Genomic DNA, 12,490 nt, shown 5'->3' on the forward strand with positions numbered 1-12,490 from the left:
CTGTGGTGACAAAAATGGTCTGAAACTAGTTAGTGGTTAAACAGCGGCATGAATGTTCTACATGCCCAATTAAAGTGATTCATTTTATGTTATGTGAAAATTACTTCAATTTCATAACACTAGCTTCAGCGCATGTAACAGTAAACTGTTTTGTTTTTTAATTCATAGGCAAAACAGGTATTTATTGGTAAAACTTAGATTTCAAGGGAAAAGTATCAACAGTGGCTATAAGGAGGGAAAAAAACCCCATATACATCCACTTCTGATATGTCTTTGAACAAGGGAACACAATGAGTGGCACCAGCTGTATCATTTCATACTCAATTCCTTAGATCCAGATGTGAAGAAAACATCTGTTTGCGGGGATGGGAGTCTTTTTCAGGCAAGGTCTTCGTGCAAACTGTGTCTACCTGAGACACTGTTGTGAGCCTTAGGTGTTTCCAGGAACATATAAGACCTCCTACAAACTGCTCCTCTCTAGGGAATTACTTTCCCTTATTAAAAAAAAAACCCAAGCGCTAGAGGTGTGGCTCACTGATAGAAAGCTTGCCTAGCATGTGCAAGACCCTGCATTTGATCTCTCACATTGCAATTGTGTCAATCAATCCACTGTCAGCCCTCTGGATCTGTAGGCTTTTATCCAAATTCAACCAGCCACATATCAAAAATAGTCAGAAAAAATAAAACAAAACTGTTTACAATGAGCAGGGGAAGACTTTTTTCTTATCATTCCCTAAATAATACAGTATGACACAGTAATTACATTGTATTAGGTATTTTTTTTAATATTTATTTATTTTTATTTATTACATTTATTTATTGTGTGTGTGTGGCCAGCTCAGCCCACCAGGGGGCGGGGCTGGCTGGCATGTGGTGCTGGAGAATCGAACCGCGGTCCTTGTGCTTTGCCAAGCTTGTTTCAAGTAGGTGCTTTAGACCACTGAGCCATCTCTCCAGCCCACTGTATTAGGTATTACAAGTAAGCTAAAGATGATTTAAAATATATGGAACAGTTTGTACCAGTTATATGCAAATACCATATGCCTTTTTATATCACAGATTTGAGCATTTGTGAACTTTTGTATTGTAGGAAAAAAGGCGTCCTAGAACCAATCCCTCTCCAATACCAAGGGATGACTATACTGAAATCTTAACTTGGGAAAGTTGGTAGGACTTGGTAGTCTTGCTGAGGGAATAAATCGAGCCTGGAAACTCAGCAAGTAAGAAGGGCAAGGAAGTGTGAGAAGTTGAAGATCGGAGCCAGTTTCATCAGAACCCCCTGCTCTGGGTGGTGGGAGTGACACGACAATTAAAGATAGTTACCAAAAAACACCTGTGGAAATTTTTCACACCAGGCCCCTTTGTCTCTTGTGTTTATCTCCCACCTGCATTATCCTCAATAAGAACATACTGTAGCTTAAGAAAATCTTGTTGTTCTGCTCATACTTAGGTAGAAATAATCAAGGAAGCTGACAGATCTGTCAACCTGGAATACACTGGGCTCAAGAAGCACTGTCACATGAAGCAATGTCACAGCACCAGCCCCTGTTGGCAGATGCCTTGCCTTGGCTCTGACCTCGATCAGGTTCTCTGTCCATTACTATCTTGTAGAAGTAGAAGCCATAGATGAAAGTTCGCCATGCTTCACCAGAGGCATGCGTGATGAGCTGCTCTTCCAGCATTTTCTAGGAAAGATAATGAGATTCTGAAATTCCCACAGAAAGATTCTCAAATCCCTCAGTTATGTAATGGAGTTAAGGAAGTGACAGGCGCCCTGAGAAGACCCTCCCCTCTCTCCTTCCCCATCCATTACACATAAAAGTTGTAATACATTAAATGTTGTGCCTGGTCTAAGTTATATCAAAAATTTAAATATATATTATGTTAGCAAGTGTTTCAAATTTACTGAAAAGCATAAAGAAAACCCAGGTAGATCACCATCCTATTTTAATAAATTTAACATTTTGCTATACACTAACCCCCTTTATCTGGCAGGGATATGTTCCAACACACCCAAAGGATGTCTGAAATCTGATAGCATCAATTCCTACATGCAGTCAGCCCTCCATATCTATGGATTCAATCAACTGCATATCAAAAATATTTGAAAAAAACAATAAATCTGTACTAAACATGTACAGACATTTTTCTTGTCATTCCCTAAACAATACAGTTTAACAACTATTTATGAGTCAGGGATATAGCTGGGAAACAAGGTCCTGAGTTCGATTCCTGGTATCAAAACAAACTCAACTATTTACACAGAATTTACATTGTATTAGGTATTGTAAGTAATTAAGAGGTGATTTAAGTGTATGGGAGGATATATGTAGGATATATACAAATACTATGTCATAAAGAAATTGAGTTTATACAAATTTTGGTATCCATAAATATCCTGGAACCAACTTATAGCTACTGAGAGACAACTGTATTGTTTTTAGTCTATATATGTGCATATACATATACATATATACATACATGTACATATATATGATGAAGTTTAATTTATAAATTAGGTACAATAAGTGATTAACAACAATAATAAAATGGAACAATTATAAGAATATACTACATTAAGATTTACTTAGATAATGGGATCTGTGCATGTAAATGTTACTAATAAAAGAGCTAGTTTCTCCTATGTTACAAGCTCTGAGGGAAAACCCATGATTGAAAGTGAGTTCTGCTGCTAATGTTGACTTCTGAATACCAAAATGTTATAAAGAAAATGCCCTTAAGTATAAAATTAGAAGGAAAAAAAAAAAAGATTTACTTAAAACTTACAAATTATTTCTTTTTGGAATTTGTCATTAATATTCTTGGAACTTGGTTGACTACAGGTAACTATACCTTAGAAAATGGAATTGCAGATAAGGGGCCCGCCCTACTGTACATTTTTAATTCTAAAAAGTCCCTATGGATTCTTCCAAGTCCCATTCCTCTTCCTCTCTTCCCAGAAATAAATGGTTGGAGTAATGTTCTTAAGTTTGTTTCTTAAAAAATTATTATACAAACATATTAACATGAGAATGAGGTATACTTGTGAGATTTTAAATTTTAAATAAAGGGCATAATACTGTATTATTTTACACACTGTGTTCAACCATATCATGCTTCTGTAATTTACCTATGCTGATAGGTATACTCCAGCTCATTTCATTTTAACTGCTCTAGTAACTTTTCATTGTAGGAATAAGGAATATTATGCTCAGAGAGTCAACAGTAAATAAAATTACCAGGGAAAGACTATGAAAAATATCACAGTGAGATCCTTAAAGAGAGAACTGAAGATTACATACCTATTCAAACCACTTATTGAGTTCACATTTCAGTGATAACAATCCAACTGGTCAACAGGCCACTGATTTCTAGCAGAGGCCCCAGTATTATAGGATGGCACAAACTACCTCAGTCAACATGACCTTACTTAGCCCTCTCACATTTAATTCCAGTTCTGAACATGTAATTAAATTTATAAAATAATTGCTAAGTATCTACCTCATTCCAACCAATATGTTAAGCACTGGAGATGTGGAAATAGACAATAAAAAGTGGTTCTCTGGGCTGGGGATATGGCTTAGTGGTAGAGCACTTGCTTAGCATGCGTAAGGCTCTGGGTTTGATTCTAGAAAGGGTGGTGCTAAAGAGATAGACATATTCTTCATTCTGGCACAGTAAGAGCTCTCACAGAAGAGTACAGAGCACTAGAAGCTGCTGAGGCAGACAGCCTGACTCTGGCCTTGGATAAATAGGCAATAACCAGAGTACACTGGGGACCTGAGGTACGAGGAGATTATTCTATGAAGATCTCAGATTTATCTGAGACTCAACAGTGCACCAATTCCACACAGAACATTTCAGTTCCAACAAGTTCTGTCAGACTTTTAAGTCCAGGAAAAGTACATGGCAAGGCAAAATCTCTCCTTTTATCAACTGTAGGTAGACCTCCTGCTTTTTAAAAACAGAATCTCATACCAAACAACAAATCTCAACACTGCTTTGGGTGAGTACTTCTGAACAGTGAGGACCTAAGCCACGAGCTCTGTACCTGGCCTTGCTCTCACCTGCATGATGTCAATGGCCATCGCCTGCGTCTGCACCCCCTCCACATTGTTCATCAGCCAGTGTACCACCTCAGCACTGATGAAGCAGCACGGTGAGAGACCCTTCTGTTCAGACAGCAGCTGGACTCCTGTCCTGGGTTCCAAGGCAGCAAGCAGGGTATGTGTGTGCCCAGTGGCAGCAAGCAGAAAGAAAAAGTGAGGATCCCATAAATCAATTTCTCTAGAATATTCCATTCCTAGACTGAGAAAAGGCTTCAGAACAGGACCAAAAAAGGTGGTATGGGGAAACAGGAGAATGAGAGAAGAATGGAACTGACACTAAGGAATCCCTTAGTAGGAATTATAGATACTTAACTAATTCATTTAATCCTTCTAATAACAGTGCTTAAATCACTATTTTAAGAATCACATTGTATAAAACAAAAGGATATAAAATGAAAAACAAAATAGTAATAATAAATCCAATTGTACAAACAAGATAACAGAGGCTCACAGTCAAGTAACTTGCCCACAGTTCAATCTCACAGCTGGTGAGAAGACAGGTAGGAACTCACCCAACCACACTTCCTGAACATTACCATGGAATTTCTGGAACCTCCCACACCTCCTGTCCCTGCACCATACATGGGAGAAGTCACTTACGAGGGGTGCTTCATGGCTTCTAGGATCTCTACCAGGGTGGAGGATGATGTCAAGGAACTTGCTGCCTGCTGCTGAGAGCTGTAACATAGAGTGTAACAAAGTAAGAGGGCACACACATAGTAAAGAGCACAAATATTAGGAACACACAATGGACACTGAAGGTGTTTAAACAAATTTGGGACATCTATATCCTGGGGATTCCCTACTTTCAAAATATATGTAAGAGAGAGCAAGTGGAAGCAAGAGTGAGGAGGGAGTAAGGGAGAAGGAAAGACAGAAAAGGAAGAGGGAAGAAGAAAGAAAAAGAAACATGAAAAGAAAGGGCTGGGAATGTAGCTCAGTGGTAGAGTGCTTGCCTAACATGCACAAGGCCCTGAGTTCAATCCCCAGTACCACAAAAAAGGGGAAAAAACCCAAAACTTTGTTTTCTTCCTGTACTGAGAGAGAGAGAGAGAGAGAGAGAGAGAGAGAGAGAGAGCGCACTTTGCTTTCATTTCTAATGTTTTCTTTTACTATTTTTTTCTCTTTAAAAAAAGTGGGCGGGGGGAGCACAAGGCCAGCCTGAACTACATAATGAGACCCTGTCTCAGACCAAAAAAGGAAGGGAGGGAGGGTGGGAGGGAGAGAGGAAAGAAGGAAGGAAAAAAGGAAAGGAGAAAAAGATATATATGGGATATATGTCAATGCTACGTCATTTTATACAAGGGACTTGAACATACGCAAATGTTGGCATCCATCAGTGCCCTGAAACAATTTCATAGATACCAAGAGACAACTGTGCTGTTTGTATGTAGGTGGAGAAGGAGAAGGAAAAGAAGGAAGGAAGAGAAAAAGAGCAGAAGGGAAGGAAAGCAAGGGAGGGAGAAGAGTAAAGAAGAGGAGGGAGGGGAAGAGAGGAGGAGTACAAAACCTGGACATAGTGGTGCATGCTTGAAATCCAGGTACTGGGGAAGCTGAGGCAGGAAGATCATGAGTTTGAGGCCAGCCTTAGAACCCATTTATTTATTTTTATTTGGTATTGGAGATTGAACTCAGGACCTTGTACTTGCTAGACAGGTGCTTAAGCCACTGCCTATTTATTTTTAAAAAGATTCAAAGTAGACTTGTATCTAAACATAGCCATCCATAATAAGCAATTTTTCTTTTAGTATTATGTTTTAGTCCAACCATTTTTAAGTAATTTCCTTGTACCCTGTGGTTTTTCCCAAAGATCTTTCATATATCATTGTTTAACCTTGAGCAGAGAGCCCTGGGGGACAGAATTCCAGCATCATCACTAACCAGCTGCAGGACCTCTGGCTTTCTAGTCTAGTCTTTCTGGGTAGCTATGAAGCATAATTCCAAGTACAGGACTGGTAACACATGAAGTCCCAAATGATAAACAATACTAAACATATTCACAGTAATTTTGACTCTATGGAACTCAGATTGGTTAAAGGAACTGGTGGTGAAGGTCAAAGAGCTAGGAAGTATCAGGGTCTGAACTTGAATCCAGATCAGCCAATCCCAAAGCCCAGGTCTATTACCTGCTACCCAAGTTCTTCCTTAATAGTATGACAGTCCCTTAAAACATAGTTGATGCTTAGCAGCTTAGTGGCCTCTTGTCACACCAAAATGGGCCAATTCTAGGGGTTATTCAGAAGCTTTTCAGGCTTCTTAAACCTCTTTCTTGCCCTGATTCCATACTCTTCTGCTTGCCTCTTTGGAAAGCTGAGGTCTCACTGCAGCATTTCAAGGCACTAGATTAGAAAAACCTCTAAAGACCTTTGAAATGAACTTCCTTGTAACCCTGAGTCTCTGCTGAGCGTGAGTCTGGACAAACAGCTGTCTTTCCTGCATGAAAACCTCTAAAGGAAGAGAATTCAGCTAATTCAAATGCAGTCGTTTCCATACATCCCTGTCCACTGCCAGTAAATTCCTTATGAAATGGAATCTGCTCTCAAACATTGAGTCACTGGACTCTGATTCTACCTGTCCTGTCAGTTTTAGTCTTCTCACATCCAGCCTAAATACTATGAACCCAGTTCCTCTTATCTTCCAAAAGAAAAAAACACCTGGTGCTCAAACAACCTCCTATTCTCAGGGACAGGGGTTCAAAAGTCAAGTTTCTTAGATCATTCAGTCAAGGACTGCTCAGTCAGTATAGTGAAGCAACAAGAACAGACTGGTGAGCCAGGGAGATGGCTCAGTAGAATACACGTTTCCCTGGCAAGAGGAAGGGCCTGAGTTCAACCCCTAGTTCCACAAAAAAACAAAAAAAAAAAAAAAAAAAAAAAAAAAAACAAAACAGACTGGGCAGAAGTCTTATAAAGCAAACCCAGTTGAGGAGAAAATAAAAAAGAATCTTAAATTGACATCAGCATATAAAGTTAGGGCACATTAGCCTATAAACATATATATTATGTGCTGATTAAATTTTTTAATTAATTGACTTTGTAGAAAAGCAAGGGCACTTTCTCAAGCAAATGAGGTACAGGCTGTTTCTTTTTCCCCTGGACACTCAGGAATGGGAAAATAACTGCCACAGTTGTCCACGAGTGACTCATTCATTCACTGTTCATATTTTACTGACTGCATGCTATCCTGTGCAAGGCACTGTACTATAGGCATTGCAGTGACTAGTACAGACTTGGTCGGGGACCCTTTTCTGAAGTCCCGACAGCATCCAGACACAATGTCTGACATTTTTCTATGTCTCTGAGGGAACTTATTTAGCTATTCTGTGAGGAAGACAGGACACCAATCATTAGCCCATCATATAAATGTAAGAAAGGCCTGAATCACCCACAGTCCCACATATGATTTGTGGCAGAATCAAAATTTGGCTCACAGCTTTGGATTCCTAGTCTCAGCAGCCTTTAAGGTTAGACTGCCCTGACCACAAGTCCCCTTCCCTGAGAGGAAGTTTAGCCATTGTGAATCTTACCTGCTGTCACTGGAGTTTGTGGCAGGGAAGGCCTGTTCTATGTTCTGGGAGTTCCCAAAAGCCTGACTGCTCCCTCTGTCCACAGACTGGCCTGCGCTTACCCCCAAACTGGTGCTATCCAACACTGGAGCTACTGTTTGGTCCAGAGATACCTGTAGAAGATTTAAAAAATCATATCTAGATCCAACATGGAAACACAGTAAATAAGGTGACTAGTTTATTCAGTCAACAAGCATTTATATAAACAGATAAAACCAAAACCCCTCCCCAAGTCTCCAAAGCTATTTACATATGTGGTCCTTTCCATTGCTCTCATCCTAGTCCTTAGCAGTCCTAAGTAGAACAGCTAAAGGAATCTAGAGACCATACCCAGTCCTGCATGCATTGTTTTCTGGGGACAATGGGGGATGTCCACCCTCCAAAACAAGGTGGATGGGAGGCAACTGTTCATAATAAATCCTTAGGGCTAAACAGACTGTTTCATCCCCTGTCTCAAGATTTACACTAAATAAAACTTGCCACAGAAATAGAAGCATTCCTTATGAGGCTGACAGGAAGGGGAGAGAGTACATTTATAGACAAATGGGTAACCATCACTATGGGCACTCTCCATCTGGGGCAACTGCCCATTTTCCACCCCAATCCTTTCCTGTATTTGTCAGGAAATTTAGCCCTCTAATTGCCAAGGTTCAAACCTCAGAGGCATCTGACAGATACCTGTTTCAGCGTTGTATTCAAACAGGGGCCTAGTCCTGTGGCCTCCCCTCTGTAGATTCACCTGTATTTATTAAGTCAGGCCCACTCTGCTCTGACCAGGGAGAGCTGGAACAGTATTCTATCCAGCCCTTTCTAAAACTCTGAGCTACTTCTCTTTGCATCTGACTTAAGAACACTTCCAACTCCATTACTTTTTACTCTGAAATCTTCGTGATCTTACCACCCCACCAACCATTCATCTGCATTTCCAGCCAAGTCAAACTCTGCTTATAAACCATGGGATTCCTTTCCCCACAACCACTGGCTAAAAACCCTTTGGTCCAAGAGCCATTTTAAATGCCAATGGTTCATAAAATGCTTCTTTATTCACCCCACATTAGTGGCTAAGAATTGTACCTCTATGAATCCCTACTGTTAGCTGCCAGGTTTTGCCTCACGCAGTAGTGTTATATCTGTCTCACTGGGCACTGGAGGACAGGACTACAGCCTTCTCACCTAGAATCCCTACAGCTTCCATCAAATGTTGTATCCCACAGCATATATTTGGAGAGAATTACTAATCCTTCCAGAGCACTTCTGGAAAAGTACATTGCTCTTAACTTGTGATTTTTGGACGTGACTTCCAAAATGGAGCCTTGTATTATCAGGTATTTTGTTAGATTATGTAAATATTTATCTTTCTAAAACAAGGTATCTCAGTCAAGTACTACTATCATTTGAGGTCAAATAAATCTTTGCTATGGGGGACTGTTCTGTGCACTGCAGGATGTTGAGCAGTATCCTGAGCTCCTACACACTAAATGCAACTAATGCTTCCATCCTCAGGGGTGACCAGATGTTGCCAGATGTCCCTTGAAGAACAGAATCATCTCTGGTTATAAAGGAACCAGGCTACTCTCTTACAAAAGGCTCAATGATTTGAGGGTGAAAGGACCACACAAGTTTTGTAAGCACCAGAAATACCCTAAGTGCAGCAAGAAGCAGCTTGTAATCACCATCTGGCTATAATCAGTAAAAACAGGTGCCATGCCCTAAAATTGAATTAGAACAAGTTAACTGAGGGGAACTAGACCTAGCTCTTAGGCATATAACCTTGTAAGCCCTGCTTTCTACGGCCCTATAGTGGAGTTCTCTCTCATGTACTACACCCTGAGGATTGTTCTACCAGCTTAACCTGTGGGATGATTCCACAAAGCTATATGATTCTTTATTTTGGTAGTGTGTGGTTAAGAAGTCACCCTAAGTCACCCTAAGTCACATGTAAGCAAGCATTTTCTACAAACAATCAATAATATACCCGGTTTTATGGAACATGTAGTCTCTGTTACAAAAATTGAGCTCTGCACAAGAAAGCATCAAAGCAGCCATAAACATTATATGGATATGGTTCTGTTCCAATAAAACTTTATTTACAAAAACAAGATAGTGTGCCAGATTAGCCTCGTAGTTGCCTGACTCCTGCTTTTTATCACACAAATTTGTCTTTGCTGAGGCTGCACGTCTTGCTCAGATCTTTTTTTTTTTTTTTTTAAATATTTATTTATTTATTTTGTGTGTGTGTGGCCAGCTCAGCCCACCAGGGGGTGGGGCTGGCTGGCATGTGGTGCTGGGGGATTGAACTGCGGTCCCTGATGCTTTGTTTAGCTTAGCTTGTTCTAAGTAGGTGCCTTAGACCACTGAGCCATCTCACCAGCCCCTTGCTCAGATCTTAAAATCAAGAGAAGTTATGCTTCTTCTGATTTGTCTTTGTTTTTTGACCACACTGAATCTTGGAGCAGATGTTTCCCACATTTCTTTGGCTAAAGGAAGTCAGACCTGAATTTAGCACAAAACTTTAGCTACCTTACAAGGCATTATATTATGCTCTATCTTATTTCTTCATTTCCTGAATTTCCCCCATCTAGGCACATGTCTAATCTGGAGGCCGCATTTCCTTCCATAATCCACCTGAAGTAACCACCCACTCTGCTTAGGTATTGGGATTGAACCTAAGAGTTTTGAGCTAAATCACCAGCATGTTTTAGTTTTTGTTGTTGGTGATAAGTTTTTGTTCATTGGGTTGTGTGTGTGTAAGCTGTACAGGTTGGCTTTAAATTTTCAAGCCCCTTGTCTCAGCCTCCTGGTAACTGGGATTATAGGCATGTGCCACCATGCTCAGTCAGTGGTAATGTTTTAAAATAAGACCAGCAGTAAACAAGAAAAAAGGGTAAACTGGATGAAGAGAACAGTAGTCACCTCAGGTTGAAGCCAAGCTCCTTGGAAGGTGTTCACTTATAATGCATTATATCTTACTAAGCCCATCCAAAATCTTCCATACTGAAGGTTTCCATTTAACCATTTAATGTAGAAACTTTCCCCTTTCAACTTTAGTGGACTAAATATAGTGACTTGCCTCAAAGAACAAAGTATAAAAGGGAAAAAATAACAACTTCATAGTGGAGACACCAGGCAATAATATAACATTACCAAGTGATGAAGGTTATCATCACTGACATTATCATGCAGGTCCCATATACCCTCAATATGCTGTGATAACAAGGGTACTTCAGCTCAACTCTGGGATATTAAAAAAATAACAAAATAAAAACTCATAATTCAAATCTAACAACGAGAAAAATATCAGGAAAATCAATTTTGGAGACATTCTATAGGATACCTTGGCTCTGCTGCTCAAGTGGGATAGTAACTACATCCCTGTTAAGGGAGCATCATTCAACAGGATACTCTACAATAGACTATGAAGGTTATAAAAAACAAGGAAATGGAGCTGGGGATGTAGCTAAATGGCAGAGTGCATGCTTATCTTTCACAAGGCTTTGGGTCCAGTCCCCAGCACAAAGAAGAGAGAAGCTGGGCAATGTTGTAAATGCCTGTAATCTCAGCACACTGGAAGCCTGGGGCAAGAGGATCACAGGTTCAAGTCTAGGCTGGTCAATTTAGCAATTTAGAGCATCCAAGTCTCTCAAAAGTAAATAATAATAATAATAATAATAATAATAATAATAAGGATTAGAGATATAGCTCAGTATCAAGGTCTCAGTTGGATTCAATCCCCAATACAGAGGGGTATGGAGAGAAAACATGAGTACAAAAACAAGGAGAGACAGAGGCACCCTAAAGGGATCCATGACAGAATTCTACATATCCTGCAGGTGATCAGGAGGGCCTAAGAATAACTCCCAGGCCCACCACCTGGATATTCTTCAAGGTTTATGATATCAGAGAAGAAAAGAAAACCCCAAATACAAACCCTCCCCCTGCATTCATAGTTTACCTTCTGGGGGATATGACACACATTAAGAAATACTCATTAAGGCCAGGTGGCACATGACTGTAATCCCAGCATATGGGATGCTGAGGCAGAAAAGCTAGTTACCCAGAAGAGGCCCAAGCAACTCAGTGACTTAGTGAGACCCTGCCTTAAAACTAAAGAATAAAAAGGACTCAGTTGGGGATGTAGATCAGAAAAAAAAGCTTTTGGCTCAATCCTCAATAATGAAAAGAAAAAAATATTAAAGGCTTCATTTACTCCTGCATATTTCATGGCACTTGACAGGTGGTTGGCATTTTCTATCTCAAATTTTTCTGGAGGGGCCAGGGAGATGGTTCAGTGGAATAAGCACTTCCTTGGCAAGTGCAAGGGCCTGAGTTTGATCCCTGGTTCCTCCCAAAAAATAAAAATAAAAATAAAAAATAAAGTGATTTCTGGAAATAAATTTTTCTGCAGGTATTGCCTCCCTCTTCCACATGTCCACCCTAATCCCTTTATGAATGGCTATCCACAAAATATGAAGCTACCAATGAGTAAACATACAAGATAAATACATGAGAAAACCCAGTGAAAACAAGTGCAGAAAAAAAAAGTGTAGACTCAAGCACTTGCCTGGTAAGAACAAGGTCCTGAGTTCAATTTATAGTACAAAAAAATAAGTGTAGACTTATAATCTAAGTACTTTCTGATCTAAGACAACATTTTTAACATCTGGAGTTGTGCCAGGCAATGTAACAGCAACTAGCTCCACATGGCTGTTTAGATATAAATTAAAATAAATTATATTGGGCTGGGGAGATGGCTCAGTGGAATAAGTGCTTCCCTGGCAAGCGCAAGGGCCTGAGTTCAATCCCCGGTTTAAAAAAA

General features: G+C 40.0%; 1 protein-coding gene across 5 annotated transcripts in view; it reads right to left on the bottom strand.

The window, feature by feature from the left end:
* Positions 1-12,490, bottom strand: part of Depdc5 (DEP domain containing 5) — a 156,635-nt gene that overhangs the window by 17,191 nt on the left and 126,954 nt on the right. For all 5 annotated transcript variants that reach the window (XM_023705870.1, XM_004645501.2, XM_023705868.1 and 2 more), the window contains 4 exons: positions 7,636-7,787; positions 4,710-4,787; positions 4,068-4,200; positions 1,577-1,685 (listed from right to left, as the gene is read on the bottom strand). In XM_023705870.1, the coding sequence (XP_023561638.1) occupies positions 1,577-1,685; positions 4,068-4,200; positions 4,710-4,787; positions 7,636-7,787 (472 nt within the window). The remainder of the gene's footprint in view (positions 1-1,576; positions 1,686-4,067; positions 4,201-4,709; positions 4,788-7,635; positions 7,788-12,490) is intronic.

The sequence above is a fragment of the Octodon degus genome, unplaced genomic scaffold (assembly GCF_000260255.1).
Source record: "Octodon degus isolate 3935 unplaced genomic scaffold, OctDeg1.0 scaffold00230, whole genome shotgun sequence".
In the NCBI taxonomy this organism is placed as follows: Eukaryota; Metazoa; Chordata; class Mammalia; order Rodentia; family Octodontidae; genus Octodon; species Octodon degus.